The sequence below is a fragment of the Alosa alosa genome, chromosome 5, assembly GCF_017589495.1.
Source record: "Alosa alosa isolate M-15738 ecotype Scorff River chromosome 5, AALO_Geno_1.1, whole genome shotgun sequence".
Taxonomy (NCBI): Eukaryota; Metazoa; Chordata; class Actinopteri; order Clupeiformes; family Clupeidae; genus Alosa; species Alosa alosa.
Genome location: NC_063193.1, coordinates 23,969,469 through 23,987,641, shown reverse-complemented (window position 1 = coordinate 23,987,641; position 18,173 = coordinate 23,969,469). Strand labels below are relative to the sequence as shown.

The window sequence follows — 18,173 nt, the reverse complement described above, 5'->3', positions numbered from 1 at the left end:
TCTCTGTGTGTTTTGAGTTTTTTTTTTATTTATAGGCTATGGTGTGTTATATGTGATAACTGCAGCATTCTAAAGGTAAGTGGCCAGAAGAAATAGAATTTAGAGTAGGGTGTAGTTCTCCCATTCCCTTTGTCCTCCTTGTCTTTCATGCACTCCTCCTCTCTCCCCTCCCATATCTCTCCTCCTCCCTCTCCTATGATGTCCTCTGTCCCTGCTCACTCCATCTCTCCACTTCCCTCTCAGCTCAGGTGGAGGAGGGGTGCTTATGTCATTACTCTTCAATCTCCAAGGCCTTGTCTGTGTCTCCATAGTCACACACCTCAGAGGCTGACCCTGGAAAACACACACACACAAACACATCCCAAATAAACACAAACGCAGGTCTTCTGCAACTCCGACACGTACAGGAAAGCATCACATTACCTGGACACCCACGTGCAACCCTGGGTACACAGTCTGGACTGCTTAATTCCTACTAACCTGCACAGCCTCCACTGCTTTAAATGGGCAATGTGCTTATTGGTATTATTGGGATTATTGGTAAACATTGGTAAACATTGTCTGTGGAGCTCATAACTTTCCATTAGTGTATAACCTGTAAGTAATAATCATTGTATTTTTGTCAACTTAGAATAAATCTAACCTAAGGGCAACCATGGCCTACTGGTTAGCACTTCGGACTTGTAACCGGAGGGTTGCCGGTTCGAACCCCAACCAGTAGGCACGGCTGAAGTGCCCTTGAGCACCTAACCCCTCACTGCTCCCCGAGCGCCGCTGTTGTTGCGCCGGGATTAGTGTGTGCTTCACCTCACTGTGTGTTCACTGTGTGCTGAGTGTGTTTCACTAATTCACGGATTGGGATAAATGCAGAGACCAAATTTCCCACACGTGATCAAAAGAGTATATATACTTTTACAGTTAGAGGAGGCGTTGTGCAAGTTGGCTGTATTCTGCAAACTCAGCTCACCCAGAAAAGACGGTGGCATGTCATGATCATGATGATCGCATGGTTGTGTTTTAACTAGCATTTTTTGATGGAGCATCTGTGTTGCTAGCTAATGGTTATCAGTAGATTTTCAGAGCCTGCATTGGTTTATTAAAGAATCAGATCTGTTTTTAATGCAGTGCCATCTGAGGTCCTGGCGTGGCCTTTCAATGTTTTTCAGCCTTGTCCTTTGTTTACAGAGATTTCTCAGATGATATTTTAATTAAATCTCCAAATTTGTGATGAGTACCTCCGCATCTTTACTTCTGAGAGTTTTTGTCTCTGGGATGCTCTTTATATACACAATCATGTTGATAGTTAACCGTTAAGTAAGATGTTCCTCCTTGTGTTTTCTTCAACATTACACACTTTACCAGCCTTTTGTTGCTGTCCCCATCCCAACTTTTTTGAGATGTGTTGCTGTCATCAAATTCAAGATAGGAGTATATTTTTCCTAAAATTAAATTAGTCATTTTCATCATTAGAAATGTGGTTGTTTAATTACTGCTATACTCTATTCACATATTCTCTACTCTATTCACATATTCACTGTAACAAGTGAAGTGTTTCTGTGGAAAGTATGCCTACTTTTGTGTTCCTTGCACAAGCATCAATACTCACTAGGATTCATGTAGAAACATAGCCATAAATGAACCTTACATTTTTCAGTAGCCATGGGTGTGTAGATTTGAACAAAATCTAGTTTGATTCTTATCGGGGCTTTTACTGCCTGAAATATCCGATTTTGTTTACCACGCTCAGAGTTTAGTGCTGGTGGCTGCCTATTTCCGACCTTTCTCACAGCACATCAACGGTTAGACTGATAATTCTCGTCACAAATCAAAAAAAGAGCTCCAAGCTGATTTGTACACGCAGTCTTACAACACTGTTTACAGTCACGGTAAAATGTAATTTTTGGTACATAGCTAATTTAGATACACTTATGGTGTGGGTGCTTGCATTTCTTTAGGAATCCGCCATCTTGGTTTGTGTAGAAATTAATATTAAATGACACATACACGTATGAGGTCGGAAATACGGGACGGTCGGTAATAGGTGACGTTCCGATATATATAGGTTGGAGCTTCAAGTTCAAGTTCAAGTAGTTCATTGTCATGTACTCATAAAAGGAATTATAAGTAATGAAATTCTAGTGCTCAAGAGCCAGCTAATCTTTAAAATATGGTGTGTGTGTGTGTTGGGGGAGGGTGTACTTGTGTGCAGAGCCATATAGACCGCAACAGTCCTACCCACAGCCGATTCCGGAAGTAAGAATACAATACAATTTCTCCATTGACAATTGCAGTACTGTAAGCCATAAAATCGTAACCATCCATGGTAGACTTAAAACCAGCTACGACATGAGTAAACGATTGTACATGCTCATATAGACGCTGTAAGAAATTAATCCTGCCGTATTGTATGAGTGATATCATTTCTCCAACCAAGATAAAGTTCTGATGGCAGGCCAGATGTTTTGGCGCCAGGTGAGGTGTGAAACACCAACGATAATAGAATGGGTTTTGGGGGTAAGCCATTGAAAACCATCCCAGCCAAAGGTGTGAGGTTACCTCAATTATCATATACATGGGACAAAAGGCTGTCTGGGTAGAAGCCAGATTAATTTGCATTGAGACCAGCATATACTGTAAATATACTGTAATGACTTGAGTTGGTAAATTTTAGTAGTTCATGCAGGACGAAGGAGAGAGGTTGAACCTTTGTGAACTTTTGTAAACCTTTCTACCATTTTGCACTGGAATAAACCACTTTTCTGTATCAATCCGAAGAAGAGAAAACCTTTCCTATTTTTTCTTACAATGCCAAAAGTTAATGGGGCATTAACCTTGTTTTGAGAAGAAAAAAAAATATTCGCAATTTAACGGAAAAGTACTCCAGCTGGGCTACCCAAAATCCTAACATTTAAAAGCCGGTAAAGCAGAGCCTTTGATTGGTAGAAATCGCCGTTGCTATGTAAATGTTCATGCCACTGTTCCCGTGCCTGCATCTCGTTACTCGCTGGAATCAAGATGGATAGGCCCTACCAAGGCTGTCACCCCCCCACCCACCCACTGCCAGATGCCTGTTGAGGTGTCCACGACCATGGCAACCTTGACAGGGACAACAAGGAATGGTATGGGGTGGATTGGTGTGTGGATATGGTGTGTGTGTTTGGGGGGTATGGTGTAATGGTGTGTGTGTGTGTGTGGGGGACAAATACAACCCCAAAACAGAAAAAGTTGGGACGTTGTGTAAAATGCAAATAAAAACAGAATGTGATAATATACAAGTCGCGTAAACCCATATTTAGCAGCAAAAAGGACATAGACAACATATCAAATGTTGGAAATGAAAATGTGGACTATTTCATGGAAAATATATGTTAATTTTGAATTTGATGCCAGCAACATGTTTCAAAAGAAGTTGGGACGGGAGCATGTTTACCACTGTGCTGCTTCACCTCTTTATTTAACATTTTTTTTTAAATGTTTAGGAACTGAGGAGACCATTTGCTAGTGTTTTGAAAATTAAATGTTGTCCCATAACTCCTCAACATAGGATTTCAGTTGCTCAACAGTATGGGGTATTCTTAGTCATGTTTTTTTTTCATTATGCACCTAATTTGACAATTCTGGACTGCAGACAGGCCGTCTTAGCACCCAGACTATTCCTCTATGGAGAAATACTATTTAAATGTGCAGAATTCATTTTGGCATTGTTTTCCTGAAATATTCAAGGTCTTCCCTGGAAAAGACATTGCCTGGATGGCAGTATATGTTGCTCAAAACCTGTATACATCATTCAGAATTGATAGTACTTTGCCAAATGTGCAAGATGCCCATGCTGTAGGCACTAATGCTCCTCCACACCATCATAGATGTTGGGTATCGAACTGAGCACTAAAACAAGTTGTATAGGCTGGATATTTGGACAGGCCCTCTCCTCTTTAGCCCAGATGAGTCCACGATTTCCAAAAAGAATGGCAAATTTTGATTGGTCTAACCACAGGACCTTTTTCCATGTTACCTCAGTCCATTTTAAACAATCTTAGGCCCAGATAAGACGGTGGTATTTTCTGTATCATGTCTCAATACAATATTAGAGGTTACAATTTTGGCTGCAGTTTTTGAATTGAATATCAAACTATGCACATAGACAATGTCAGAGGTTTTCCTGAGCCCATACAATGACAGGTCTGGAAACAGGTCACTGGTCTGCAGTGCCATCTAAGTTCCAAAAGACCACAGCCATCCAATTTGTTTTCAGCTCTTTCTCTTGTTTGCAAAGATTTCTCTGGATTCTCTGAATGTTTTAATAATATGATGTCCTGTAGATGATGAACTCCCCAAATACTTCACAATTCCATGTTAAGAAGCATTAAAATTACATTGTTTCATCATTTGTGCACACAGGTTTACACAGAGGGATGAATACCCCTACATCTTTACTTCTAAGAGACCCCTGCCTCTCTGGGATGCTCTTTTTCATACCCAATCTTGTTGCCAGTTATAGTTGTGAATCATTCCTCCTTTTGTTTTCTTTGTCATTACACAACTTTTCCAGCATTTTGTTACCACCGTCCCAACCTTTTTTGAAACATGTGGCTGGTATCAAATTCTCAAAATGAACATACATTTTCCATGAAATAGTCAAATTTGTAATTTTCAACATTTGATATGTTGTCTGTGTCCTTTTTGCAACTAAATATGAGTTTAAGAGATTTGCAGATTATTACATTCTGTTTTTATTCACATTTTACACAACGTCCCAACTTTTTCTGTTTTGGGTTGTAAATAAAAGATAAATAAAAAACAATTAAAAAACCCTGAGGAGGTTTGAGGTTGATTAGGTACTACCACATCCCTCCCTCCCGCCTCTCTATCCAACTGTCTTCAGGAAATCAGATCCTGGTAAACTTTCTCAAGCTCAACAGTGACAAAACAAAACTCCTAATCCATCCTCTCTAAAATAAATGACTTCTCCATCTCCATCGACAATTCATCTGTGCCCCCCTCCCCCCAGGTTAAGAGTCTGGGTGTCATCCTAGATAGCACTCTATCATTCCAGACCCACATAAATAACATCACTCGGTCAGCATATTTCCATTTACGTACCATCTCTCTCCCCCAACAGTGCTGAAATTCTGGTTCACACCCTGGTCTCCTCCCGCCTAGACTATTGCAACTCTCTCCTCTATGGTTTACCTGACAAATCCATTCATAAACTAGTCCAAAACTCTGCTGCCTGCATCATTAGAACCCCCTCCATCAGTCACATAACACCTGTCCTGCAGCAACTTCATTGGCTCCCCTTCAAATACTGCATCATTTACAAGATCCTCCTCACATTCAAAGTTATCAACGATCTTGCCCCTCAGTATCTCACTGAGCTCCTACATATTATTATGACCGCCGCGCAGCGAAGCGGCGGTCATATAGGTTTAGTCAGAATTTTTATTTTTTTTATTTTTTCTTTTTCGCATGCCCAAATTTCCGTCAATGATTCCCGGGACACTGAAAGACTGGGGTACACGAAACTTGGTGGGCATGTAACCCCACATGGATAGCATGGAACCATCGTTTTTTGTTTTGATCTGTAGCCCCCCGCTGGACTGGACCCCCCCAAAAGGAGGGTAGGGCAGACACAGTTTTCTGTGAATATCTCGAAAACCGTAGGGTTTAGGAGGACCATTTTTTTTTTGTATGTTGATCTCAAGGGGCCATGTCAACCCATTCCATAACCACTCATTTCATGTATAGCGCCACCTAGTTAAACACAAAAAAGTAAAAATGAGGTGTTGTAATTGAAGGTATCTGTGACCTAACATAGTCAAAACTGCACGAAATTGGAAGTGTAGGATCATTATGACACCCTCTGTATGCACGCCAAGTTTTGTGGAATTCCGTTCATGGGGGGCCACACAATAAATTAATTTATGTTACCATACACCAACTGGCCTGTAGGTGGCCGGAGACAGTTTTCTGTGAATATCTCGAGAACCGTGGGGCCTAGGAGGTCCACCTTTTTATGTATGTTGGTCTTAAGGGGGCATGTCAACCCATCCCATAACCACTTATTTCATGTATAGCGCCACCTAGTTAAAAATTAAAAAGCAAAAAAATTAGGTGTTTTCATCACAATATCTCTGGCTGACACAGTTCTCTGTGAATCCCTTGAGAACTGTAGGGCCTAGGATGACCATTTTTTTCCGTATGTTTGCCTCCAGGGGTCATGTTAACCCATTTCATGTGCACAAACAGATACACACACACACACACATACATTCACAGTAATCATACGTATGACACATACTCACACAGTAGACATATGTACATACGCAGGCACACACACACACTCACACACTCACACACACATACACCCACACACATAACATAAACATAACACAAACAATCAAGAATTTCTCAGAATTATGAACAGGCAAGATGGCGGTGGGGTTGTATAAAATTAATTTTACATGTGAAATCTATGAACTAATCATGTTTTGGTACTTGTTGTCTAGCAGATAGCAGTGAGAATTGAGTGTGGATAATGCAATTTAGTGAGACAGTTAGAATCATATAGGCCTTTCAGCGTGATTTCTTTTTGTGGAAAAAATGTGCTGGACTGGGCGGCGGTCATATTTTGTGCCGCTCTGCGGTACATCTAGTTATGTAGTATAATTAGTATTATTATGTTATTTTATTGCCTGTTTTTCTGATTACTTGTTTGATGGACTGAGTGTTTTATTGTTGATTTTGTAAGGTGACCTTCGAGTGTTGAGAAAGGCACCCATAAATAAAAAATGCATTAGGTATAAGGAAGAGAATGACAGTTCAGCGGCCTGGTGGCTTGTGGATTGAAACTGTCTCTGTATATGCTGGTACAGGTCCGCATACTCTTGTAGCTTCTACCAGATGGTAGGAGGGTGAAGAGACTCTGACTGGGATGACTGGGGTCAGCGTGCTTCTGCTTGGTCTTTCTCCTGCAGCACTGGCTGTAAAGGTCCTGGATAGTTGGTAACTCAGGCCTTGTAATGCGCTGACCTGTCAATACTCTCATTGATACTCTCAAGTTGGTCAGTATTTCACCACCCATTCCGCAGCCTGAAGAAAGAAGAGCCGCTGTCTTGCTGACTTTGTGACCATACCTATATGGTGACCAGCTCAGAATCAGATTCTCGCTGATGATAGTTTTTTGAATTTCCCCTTGGGGATCAATAAAGTATCTATCTATCTATATCTATCTATCTATCTATCTATCTATCTATCTATCTATCTATCTATCTAGTTTCAAGGAATCTGAAGCAGCTGACTCTCTCCACTGCTGTTCCCCCAGATGGATGTGTGCTTCCTGCAGTCTCCTAGCCTAGAAATCTAGACGCACCCTAGCGGCGGCAAATTAATTTGCTCAGCCTGTACGTCTAGTATCAAACCATAGGGATTTCTAATCACAGCGCTCTATTTTGTTAGAGAGTCTTAAGGCGGGCTTAACAGGATGACGACAGTCCTGCGACGGTGAACAACAAGGAAGGTGGCTATGGCGAATGAAGAGCGGTTGTTTAAATCGGCATTGGCGTCAATTTTGGAGGAGTTGGACTTGTGCTTTTCTTTGAAAGTTGAGCAACACAATGCACTTCAGTCATTCCTTTCAAAGAAGGATGTATTTGCCGTTTTGCCGACCGGATACGGATATGGTCGTAGCGCTGGCCTATTGCATGCCTAGGCAGTTTGAAAGACAATTCTCTGCCCGCCCCTTGGATTAAGCGAGGTGAATGGCTCGATTCCAGACTATACATTTCAATGATATAGGATGGCCCGCCAGGCTAGCAGTCTCCTGTAGTCAGGGGTGATTAGAGTAGGCTACTGAAAAACAGTAGGTAAAAAAAACAGTAGGTAAGACTGTTTTTAGTGGCAGGCTAGCACATACCGTTGACTTGCGCTAGCCTAGCACCTGCGAACTCTGCAATTAGAACGACTGGATGAAACGTGTTGAAAACGGTCTCCACTGATAAATATCACATTTGCTTACTTGGAAATGAGGTCCTATGTCCAAAATCCTGAACCACCCCTTTAAGACTCGCCATAGAGAATGAATGGGGGAAATTGCGGAGGTTTTAGTTTGACGATGTTGTACTCCCGTGCGGGCCGGATGATATATACTACAGACATGTTTTGGGGGGCCACCCAAAATGAGGTGGCGGGCCGTATACAGCCCGCGGGCGTAGTTTGGGCACCACTGGTCTATGTCATGTCCTGCACTGACAAATTGGGGCTACATAAACGAATGCTAGGTTTTTCTAACTTGTGGTCCAGTGCATTTGCGTTGCTTGTGAATGAAGTTGTTTGTTTGTTTGAAGTTGCACATTGGACTACTTTCCTAGTCCAATGTGATTGACGATGCTGGCCAGAAATGAATATAGGTGAAAGTTTCCTCATGTCATGTCACGTCATGCCATGCCATGTCACGTCATGTCACCTCTCGTCTCGTTACTCTGGCAGTCTCACCAGAAGATGCAGCAGCTGGCAGGACGTCATTGCCATTGACTGAGCTCAGCTGTTAGATAGAACATCTACTTCCGTGTAGTAGGCTACATAGGCTTAACCTGACTCTCGCCAGGTTAACATAGGCTACAGCATGGTTTGATTCTACAGTCATTACTTTTATAATCGCGGGGCAACGTAGCAATGCATTCTGAAGCCCTGGTTATTTTCTCCCACGCCGTTGTAGCCCGGTTGACACCACCGAGGGAGGGGTGCGCTTTTCACCTTCGAGATACTTTCTCCTCCGTTAATAAACTTGTAGCCTACTCGTAACGAAAGGCAATTGAAAATGTAGCAGCAGGTAAAGAGTAGATTATTGCCTCAAAAATGTACTTGAGTAAGAGTAAAGTAGGCTACAGTTTTGAAAAAGTAGCCTAATATAAAGTTGCCGTTCCTCGAAAAAAAAAAAAAACTTTTTTTCTGCGTTATCCACCCCAGCCTCACTATCAGCTCCTTGGTTTTGCTGACGTTAAGCAGCAGGTTGTTTAACACACATTCAAGCTTGTGTGGTAAGGTTTGGTGGTGTCATTGTTACATAATCCAGGAAAAAGACTGTTATGGCTCTCAGGTTCAGAGCAAAATATCTTCATGCCAGATCAAAGTCCAGTCTTGAAATTACTAATGCAACACCTTGTTGAATATTCGATGACAATTGTGTGTGCGTGTTGTGTGTGTGTGTGTTAACTTGTCTGTATGCTACTGTGACCTTGAATTTCCCCTAGGGATCAATAAAGTATATCTATCTATCTATCTATCTATCTATCTATCCATCTAACTGATCTGGCCTCTGAGTCTCTGTGTTAATATTTGCTGTCACCCCTATGATGCAATAGCTGTGATTATTGCCATGACTCTATCATTCTTATATCAACCTAACAGTGAAAAAAGTGTTCAAAACATTGCTCTCGATCTGTGATTTGCTTTATATGATGAGATTAGTGTGTTTATGCATTTACAAGTACAGTACATTTGTGCACATTTATATTGTGTATGTGCATAAGCATAGAGGGTATGTTTATAGAAGTACAATGTCCCTGATTGGGCATTTGCAATAGGATGCCAGACCGAGGTTGTATAGGGGATTCAGAACAATAACAATCTCCAAGCCTGACTCTCAAATCACAGATAGCAGGATTTGTTTTGTTTATATTTCTCTCTGTGAATGTGTATGTGTGTGTGACTGATGCAATAGTTGGCTTGTAATGAGGGGTGCGGCACAGTGCTATTGTGTTAGTGATTTATGCCAAAAAGTCGCTGTGTCAGTATGACTGCACAGGGCTCAACCTATCTTGTGTTTGTGTGTGTGTATGTGGGTGTGTGTGTGTGTGGGGGGGTGCGGGGGGTGCGGATGTGATATTGCAGTCTTAATAAGCCTTTCTGATAAAGGATTAAATATGTGAGTCATGGGAAATAATGAATGAAAATGCCAACTGGAGTGATGGAGCATATTTTGTTAGAAACAAACAGCAAACTCACACCGTGTATTATCATAGGCAACACACAAGCATGGGCATGACACAAAATTGTGCATTTGAAAAAACGTGTGGAAAAAACCCATCATGATCATCCTTTATTATAGAGGCAGAGTACATGATGGCCACAACAACACACCATTACATAACATTAACACTCAAACTAACATAACATTATGTTCAGCTAACATGTCCCCATCGATATACACATGTCCACAATGGAGGGAAAGGTCAGCAGGAACCATGAGCAGCGTTACCTTTATGCACTGTTCTGTTATCCGAAGTCTTCTTCTTCTTCGAACCAAAATTTCTGCGTCTAATTCAGCTTCATTCAGCTATGTATAGAGAGATATATGAGGTAGGCCTCACAGCTACACTATGTATAGAGATATATTATGAGGTAGGCCTCACAGGTTTTCACACACTACCAAGTCATGTGTGAGACAAGGTCACAGATGCAGCACCATGGGCGAGCTGAGAGGAATTACAATATTTCTAGGGTTCTAGACTAAGCTCTAGATACTTCTGAGAGACTTTCTAGGTCAACAGTGTAAATTCCTATTCTCAGCAAACACCCAGTGTAGTCGCAAAGTTATTGCACTGTACTGCACTGACCCACTAACAAGACAGTACTAGGAGTGCTTACTGTATACTGTGCATGGAGGTCAAAAGTTCAAACCACACAAGAATAGTCTGCCTCTGACTGGATTCAACAGGAAAGTGCAAAGGTTTCTGGCGCTATTTTTTTATTTCCTGATGTCTGCAATCTGCACCAATACATTACTTAAATAATCTCTAACAAGATAACACACTTGGTGTATGAATATCAGTAAAATGACCCTGCAGTAGCCTGTAATGATGACATCATCAATATGAGGACAATCAGCTGTCCATCTTAGGTTCCACATCAGTGCTGATTAAGAGCAGCAGAGGAATTACCACTGGCTTACACATGGAGTCATCAACAGGTCAGTGGGACTTCAGCATCTTGTCTGCTTATTGGAACCTTTAGGTATAAGTATATATACTCTTTTGATCCTGTGAGGGAAATTTGGTCTCTGCATTTATACCAATCCGTGAATTAGTGAAACACACAGTGAACACACACTAATCTCAGCGCAGTGAGCTGCCTGCAACAGCAGTGAGGGGTTAGGTGCCTTGCTCAAGGGCACTTCAGCCGTGCCTACTGGTCGGGGTTCGAACCGGCAACCCTCCGGCTACAAGGCCAAAGCGCTAACCAGTAGGCCACGGGTGCCTGCTCTCATAACAAACTGCACTTACAGTACTGAGTACTCCTTCCATAAAGACCACTTATCTCATTGGATCCGCCGAGGGGGCATGTAAACCAGTATGATGGGGGGTGTTAGGACAATTCTAAGGGCCCAACACTGACAGGGGGCCCCCAGAAAGCAAATTATCGTCTGTCATTTTCTAGCAGCGCCCTATTCGATACCCCTAATGGTGACTATTTTCCCAGGGTAGTCCTCTGGATTACATGAGTCTGGTTAAGATGTTAATTCATTTCACTATATGGCCTAAATAGAATGTATTGTTCACAGACATCTGCTGATGAGGCCTCACACAAATAAGCAACAACCAAACGCATGAATGACTCCCACAAAAACATCCCACTAATCTGTCAGGCAAACCTCCCACACCTGAAAGAGCTCACAGAGAGCAGCAGGACTGGAGTAGCTCCCTCAGGAGATATGGGGGAGATAAGACCTCCAGAAGAACACCACCTGGGGTTGCACCTCTTATCGGTTACATAAGAGTAGCCTGTTCTCTCTCTTGTCATGAAACAGATAGCCAGATTTATGCCGGGATAGCCTATTGCTATTAAGTTATTAGTCTAAAGATCAGGCCTCCATCTCTCAACTCTGGGGCTCTCTGTGACTGTGTGTGTGTGTGACCTCAAGGTTTCTGTCAAATTTAATTGAATAAAGATTGAAGGTAAACCCACAGATCTGGTAAATGTGACCGTGTAGGTGTAATTAAGCAGTGCTGACGCTAAGTGTCCTCCAGGCGTGCAGTCACCATGATAACAGCCTTGAAAACAAATTGTAATGGGATACATATGCTGGGTGACAAAACGGGGTGACACACACAGACACACACACACACACACACAGCACCATGAAACTCTGAAATCATATTGAAATATATGTTTGGGGAAAGACACATTATAGTATCAATCAGTGAGTTGGGCAAAGCAACTAAACTAAGCAAACTATTTGGATGCAAGTCATGCATGTTCAGATAATTTAGCCCATAAACGGGTCTTCATGATGGAATAAACCATTCACGGGTAGGCCTACCAAAGGCTCCGCCTTAACAATCTTTGGGCCTACCTTACGGGGCTTATTTGGTTTCGTCCGGTGATGCAAGAGGACATGGAAGACCGCGCTGATGACGTCTGTAAGAGGAGGATAAATACCGGTTTGGCCACGCGCTCTTGCATGCGGTCCTGAGGTAACGCAGCAGCCTCGTGGAGCAACAAACTCACTAACAAGGACACTTGGGTTTCAGTGATTGTCATTACAGCCGTAAAGATGATGAACGGTTTTCATAACGCACTTATCGATGAAGACTACTTCCTCTTCACATCGGAATCCGTAGGAGAGGGACATCCAGGTAAGATATCTGTGGTGGAAAGGTTGCTAGCACGTTAGCATCTATTTCAGGGTAATAAAAAAACGTTTATAGTTTTAGATAAATTAATCTCATTCTGACCTGCACTTCATCATCATTCTGACATCTAATTATTTCCGGCACTTTAACGTTAGACCAACGTTAGTTTTGCTGGAAACCCGTGCTAACAAACGGGATAACACAAACGTCAGTTAACTTCTCACGCGACTTGTGAGAGCAAATTTGTAGTCCACTGTCTCCGACTGCTTTGACTGATTAATTTGTACAGTCAAACAACGTGTTTTCGTTGTGGTTCAACCTTGCGAGATACAGAGTTAACTCTAGGGCAGGCTCTGTGGTGCCGACGGCAGGTTGGCGGCAGTCCGCGCATTCACGCACTTAAGGCGCCTTCCTCACAAGGCCCAGATAGAAGATTAGCATTTCTCCCAGCGTTGATTGATGACTCTGCGGAAACCAAACAATAACGTAAACACATAATTATCTATAATGAACTCTGGGCTGTTAATAGCCGGAGTTATTCCGTGTCGTTGGTGCAGTGGCTAAATACACGGTGTACACCGTTTTTGATGTATTCTGTGCTGGTGCCATCTATGGATTTTAAGTTTTTGCGCAGTCCTTGCTGGTTCCAGCGCACTCGGGCGAAACCACGTTGTTAAATGTCAAGATGTTTACATTCTCATGCTTTGGTATCTTGGGAGATGGCTCGCTTAACCTTATTATTGAAGGTCTACTCAGATAACCACATCAGAAGCATAACTATTAACGTTACTAAAATCATCCCTCCCCAATAAGGTTGGCTACCTTACCTATAATACTGGATGAAGGCTTTGTTTGGCTGATATCTGAATGGCTAATATTTGTTCAGCAGTTCATGTGATGGGGAAGTGGTGTAATATAATCACCCTCCTCTTTTATTTCAGATAAGATCTGCGACCAGATCAGTGATGCAGTCTTGGATGCCCACCTCAAGCAGGACCCTGATGCCAAAGTGGCCTGTGGTACGTTGGCAAACCCATACCTATGCACACACAGGCACCCTCTTTTCCTGTCTGATGCAACTTCTGGAAGAGCCTGCATCAGCATAGCAGGAGTCAGCTCAGCTTGCTAGCCTCTGCTTTTTGTGTCCTGAATGATGGCCACAACATGTTGTACACCCCAGTTTCTCTCAATACACTGTTTTGCCTCTTTGTTAACACGCATATACTTTTCAGATGGAAATTAATTCGATTTGTATACACTGCACTGACATACTAGACCATGTGTACTCTGTTATGTCCAAGATGCTGTACATGCACAAACTTTTGAAAGGTGTTTTATTAAAGATACTTGGGGTGGTATCTGCACTTCATGGAATGTAGTTGTTGAAGGTTTTCCCCTTCTCCTTACACAGAGACTGTTGCAAAGACTGGCATGATTCTTCTAGCTGGAGAGGTGACCTCTCATGCTAATGTTGATTACCAGAAGATTGTCAGGGATACAATCAAGCACATCGGCTACGATGACTCCACGAAAGGTCAGTGTATATTTCTGCTTGTCGAAGGCTTGTATTTGTTAGGTGCGTGTGTGTCTCGGGCTTTGACTGTATGATGCTGTAATGTTAGTGTGTTATATAATTAATTTTTGTATAACTTTACAATGACTTGCATAATACAATTCTTGTATAATATAATTGCACAATATAATACTTGAATTCATACTGCACACTGGACATGGTGTCAATTGTGTCTGTCTGTTTAGGCTTTGATTACAAGACCTGTAATGTTCTGGTGGCTCTGGAGCAGCAGTCCCCAGACATTGCACAGGGCGTTCACCTGGACCGCAATGAGGTGGATGTAGGAGCAGGAGACCAGGTGTGTGTGTGTGTGTTTGTGTGTAATGATTGTCAAGAATTTCAGAAGCATATACTTGACTACAAGTGATTTGTACTGAAGTATTGTGTGTGTTTGTGTGTCAGGGCCTGATGTTTGGCTATGCCTCAGATGAGACTGAGGAGTGTATGCCACTCACCATTGTCCTCGCCCACAAACTCAATGCCAAGATGTCTGAACTGCGGCGCAATGGAACTCTCCCCTGGTTGAGACCCGACACCAAGACTCAGGTACGCTGATGCCTTGAACTAGTTGTGGTATTATACTGCTGATAAAATTTAGATGTAAAATTAAGTCCAATGAAATGGCATATTATTATACTCGATGTAATTATACCCCCTCCCCAGGTGACTGTCCAGTACCGACAGGACCGTGGGGCAATGTTGCCAGTGCGCGTCCACACAATTGTAGTCTCTGCGCAGCACGATGACGACATCTGTGTGGACGAGATGCGCGACGCACTGAAGGAGAAGGTCATCAAGGCTGTGGTGCCCTGCGTGTACCTCGACGACGACACCATTTACCACCTGCAGCCCAGCGGCCGCTTCGTCATTGGGGGTCCCCAGGTGTGAATACTTGGATGTGTGCAAATGGGGGCTAATGTCATTTTTTAAAGACTTTACTGAGTGCGCTGGCTATTACAGCTGTTAACTTTATGGCCTCTGTCTGTTAGGGTGATGCAGGGCTGACAGGCCGTAAGATCATCGTGGACACTTATGGGGGCTGGGGGGCACACGGAGGTGGTGCCTTCTCTGGGAAGGACTATACCAAAGTGGACCGCAGTGCCGCCTATGCAGCCCGCTGGGTCGCTAAGAGCCTCGTCAAAGCTGGACTTTGCAGACGCGTGCTGGTGCAGGTATGCACACTCAAAAGTACCACATTATGAGACAATCGCACATTTACTGGGTTTTTTCCTAGTCCTATCTCTTACTAATATTTTTTTATTTATTCAGGAAGGGCTAATGAAGTGAATATTGCTCATGTTTATTTATTTCTGTATGTGTTTAGGTGGCTTATGCCATTGGAGTGGCCCACCCACTGTCTATCTCCATCTTCCATTATGGCACCTCCCAGAAGACCGAGAGGGAACTGCTTGATATCGTTAAGAAGAACTTTGACCTCCGACCTGGAGTTATTGTCCGGTAGGTCCTCATACCCATATGCACATATATACCACTAGGTCGACTAAATGTCCCTTTTGCCTCAAAAGACCGCTTGTTTATTTCATGAACCTGGTGTAGAAGACACAGAAGTTGCTCCTACTTGACTTGAGCCACACTAATATGTTTATGCTTATGTGTTCCAGGGATCTTGAGTTGAGGAGGCCCATCTACCAGCGCACAGCAGTATATGGACACTTTGGGCGAGAGTCCTTCACATGGGAGCAGCCGAAGAAACTCCAATACTAAAACACACCTACCACACACACACACCCACACACAGCATCCTTGCATGCCTGTTGGTGTAACTACAGAGAAGCCACAGGCCTCAAGGGTGTCACACAGACACGCACACACGTATTAACATTCTCTATGTAACAGAGGTCCTTTCCACTATGTCTTAGTGCGAGGAGTGACCTGTTCAACTGTTGATGCAAATCTTCCTGTAGCTCTTGTGTTTTACAGTCAACAGCATTTGGTGCTCAAGTATCAAGATGTTTGTTTTTTGTTTTGTTTTTAGATTTGTTTGTTTTGTTTTGTTTTAGATTTTTTATTTTTTATTTTCAATTGTTTTAATGTGCCTACTCCAAGGTGTCCATGTCATGGCGTTCTTAGTATATTTTGTGGGAGATCTTCTGTCATAGAGCCACATTTCGTGTTATTGGTGTCATTGTTTCTAGGTCCCACATTCTCAGTCGGACCAAACATGGTCTTTCTCATATACCCCAGTCAGACCAAACAATATGACTTAACTCCCAAGATACTTTCACTCATCTGAGTGAAAATAACAATTAGTACTCCATATGTGTGTGCACATAATATGGAGGGAACCTGAGGTTCTTCTAGTTTCTGGAAACTATAAGGCTTTTTAATCCATCATATTTATTAACCCTGAGACTTAGCTGTAAACCTCAAACATATTCTTCTGTCGGAGAGACAATAACATATTCCCCACACAAACATACACGCACATAAAGATGATGGTGAATGGTTGAATGATTGTGTCTCGGTGAGCGTGTGAGGGCCCAGAGTGTGGTACAGAAAAGCTCATGGTTCCCCTCCATGCTCACCGGCTGCTGGGCAGGTCCCCTGTCATATCTCTGCTCCACATCCTCCAGCACTAGTGGCAAGGAGAGGCAAAGTCTGGCTGGTGTTGTACAGAGAAACCAGCCTTGTTTACAAGCCTCCCTGGTCTCCACTTCTGCATGAATGGACGTGGAGGAACTTTTATTCTTTTTCCATTTTTAAACTCTCTTTTTACCATTAAAGAGATCTACAATGATCCTATGTGTGTCAAGTTTTCTCTGAATTGACAGTAGGTTTTGCTGTTAAAATAAAGCACAAATTCCAGAAAGTATCTCTTGATGTAATTAATCACAACAATTAGTAGCTGAACAGCAACACAATTGTTAAACATGATACCTGTAACTGATTATCGTTCACACAGTTAATCAACAGTGACAAAATTGCCACTCTGCAGATTTACCAGCTCAACAGCTGGTGCTAATCAATCAGATTAGACTACCAGACATATGTTCAAACAGCTGGTGCATGAACAGGTGGATCTATAAATTAACCCTCTAGAGAGATCCTGGTGATAGTTTAAGGGTACGTTCTGACTAGGTGTATTTTTCACAGCTGCCGGTGTCCATTTTAGGTTTTAATCTTATGGAGTAGGCTATCCCTTGTTTTCAAAGAAGTCAAGTCAAGTTTATTTATATAGCGCATTTCATACACAGAGGTCATTCAATGTGCTTTACATAAACAAAACCAAACAATAACAAATAAAAGCATAGAAGGGCAATATAGTCAAAGAATAGTTAAAAGGTAAAGATCATAATAGAAAGAAAACATAAAACAAGGTAAAATCATTTAAAAATAAAGAATAATTAGTAGCAAAAACAAAGGCAAAAGTAGTAAAAAAAAAAGTAATAAAAGACAAGTTAGAATAATTATCAAGGCAGTTTCAGCATTTGTAACTCGGCACAGTTAGCAGAAAGCATCTGAGAACAGTTTGGTCTTAAGTCTAGATTTAAAACTGGCTATAGTTGGGGCCTTTTTGATGTCATCCGAAAGTTGGTTCCACTGCTGAGCCGCATAGCAGCTAAAAGCTGCTTCACCATGTTTAGTTCTAACTGTGGGTTTTACTAGCAGGTTTTTCACCTGGGACCTGAGAGGACGAGAAGGTGTGTACTGCTGAAGCATGTCTGACAAGTATTTAGGTCCTGCTCCATTTACTGATTTATAAACAAGCAATAGTGCTTTAAAGTCAATTCTGTGACTTACTGGAAGCCAGTGCAATGACTTAAGAATTGGAGTAATGTGGCCAGTTCTTTTAGTTTTTGTTAGAATCCTAGCTGCTGCATTTTGTATCACCTGAAGCTGTTAGTCTTAATAGTCATTTTAGGAAGGCCTGTGAACAGTCCATTGCAGTAATCAACTCTGCTGGAGATAAATGCATGAATGAGTTTTTCTAAGTCATGTTTTGACATCAG

The 18,173-nt window shown here is 42.3% G+C and overlaps 1 protein-coding gene across 1 annotated transcript; it reads left to right on the top strand.

Annotated features, from left to right (window-relative positions):
* The first annotated feature begins 12,422 nt into the window (after nucleotides 1–12,422).
* mat2ab (methionine adenosyltransferase II, alpha b) lies at nucleotides 12,423–16,960 on the top strand. Its single transcript, XM_048244209.1, has 9 exons — nucleotides 12,423–12,632; nucleotides 13,571–13,648; nucleotides 14,041–14,163; nucleotides 14,388–14,500; nucleotides 14,605–14,748; nucleotides 14,866–15,084; nucleotides 15,192–15,374; nucleotides 15,527–15,660; nucleotides 15,825–16,960. The coding sequence occupies exons 1-9, from the start codon at nucleotides 12,551–12,553 to the stop codon at nucleotides 15,925–15,927; spliced, it is 1,179 nt and encodes a 392-aa protein (XP_048100166.1). The 5' UTR covers nucleotides 12,423–12,550; the 3' UTR covers nucleotides 15,928–16,960.
* The last annotated feature ends 1,213 nt before the right edge of the window (nucleotides 16,961–18,173 follow it).

What these genes read in the sequence shown, in the direction of transcription:
- mat2ab (XM_048244209.1), top strand. Translation starts at nt 12,551, where the DNA reads ATGATGAACGGTTTTCATAACGCACTTATCGATGAAGACTACTTCCTC. An exon ending in CGTAGGAGAGGGACATCCAG is followed by an intron (nt 12,633 to 13,570) that starts GTAAGATATCTG and finishes CTTTTATTTCAG; the next exon opens with ATAAGATCTGCGACCAGATC. An exon ending in ATGTAGGAGCAGGAGACCAG is followed by an intron (nt 14,501 to 14,604) that starts GTGTGTGTGTGT and finishes TTTGTGTGTCAG; the next exon opens with GGCCTGATGTTTGGCTATGC.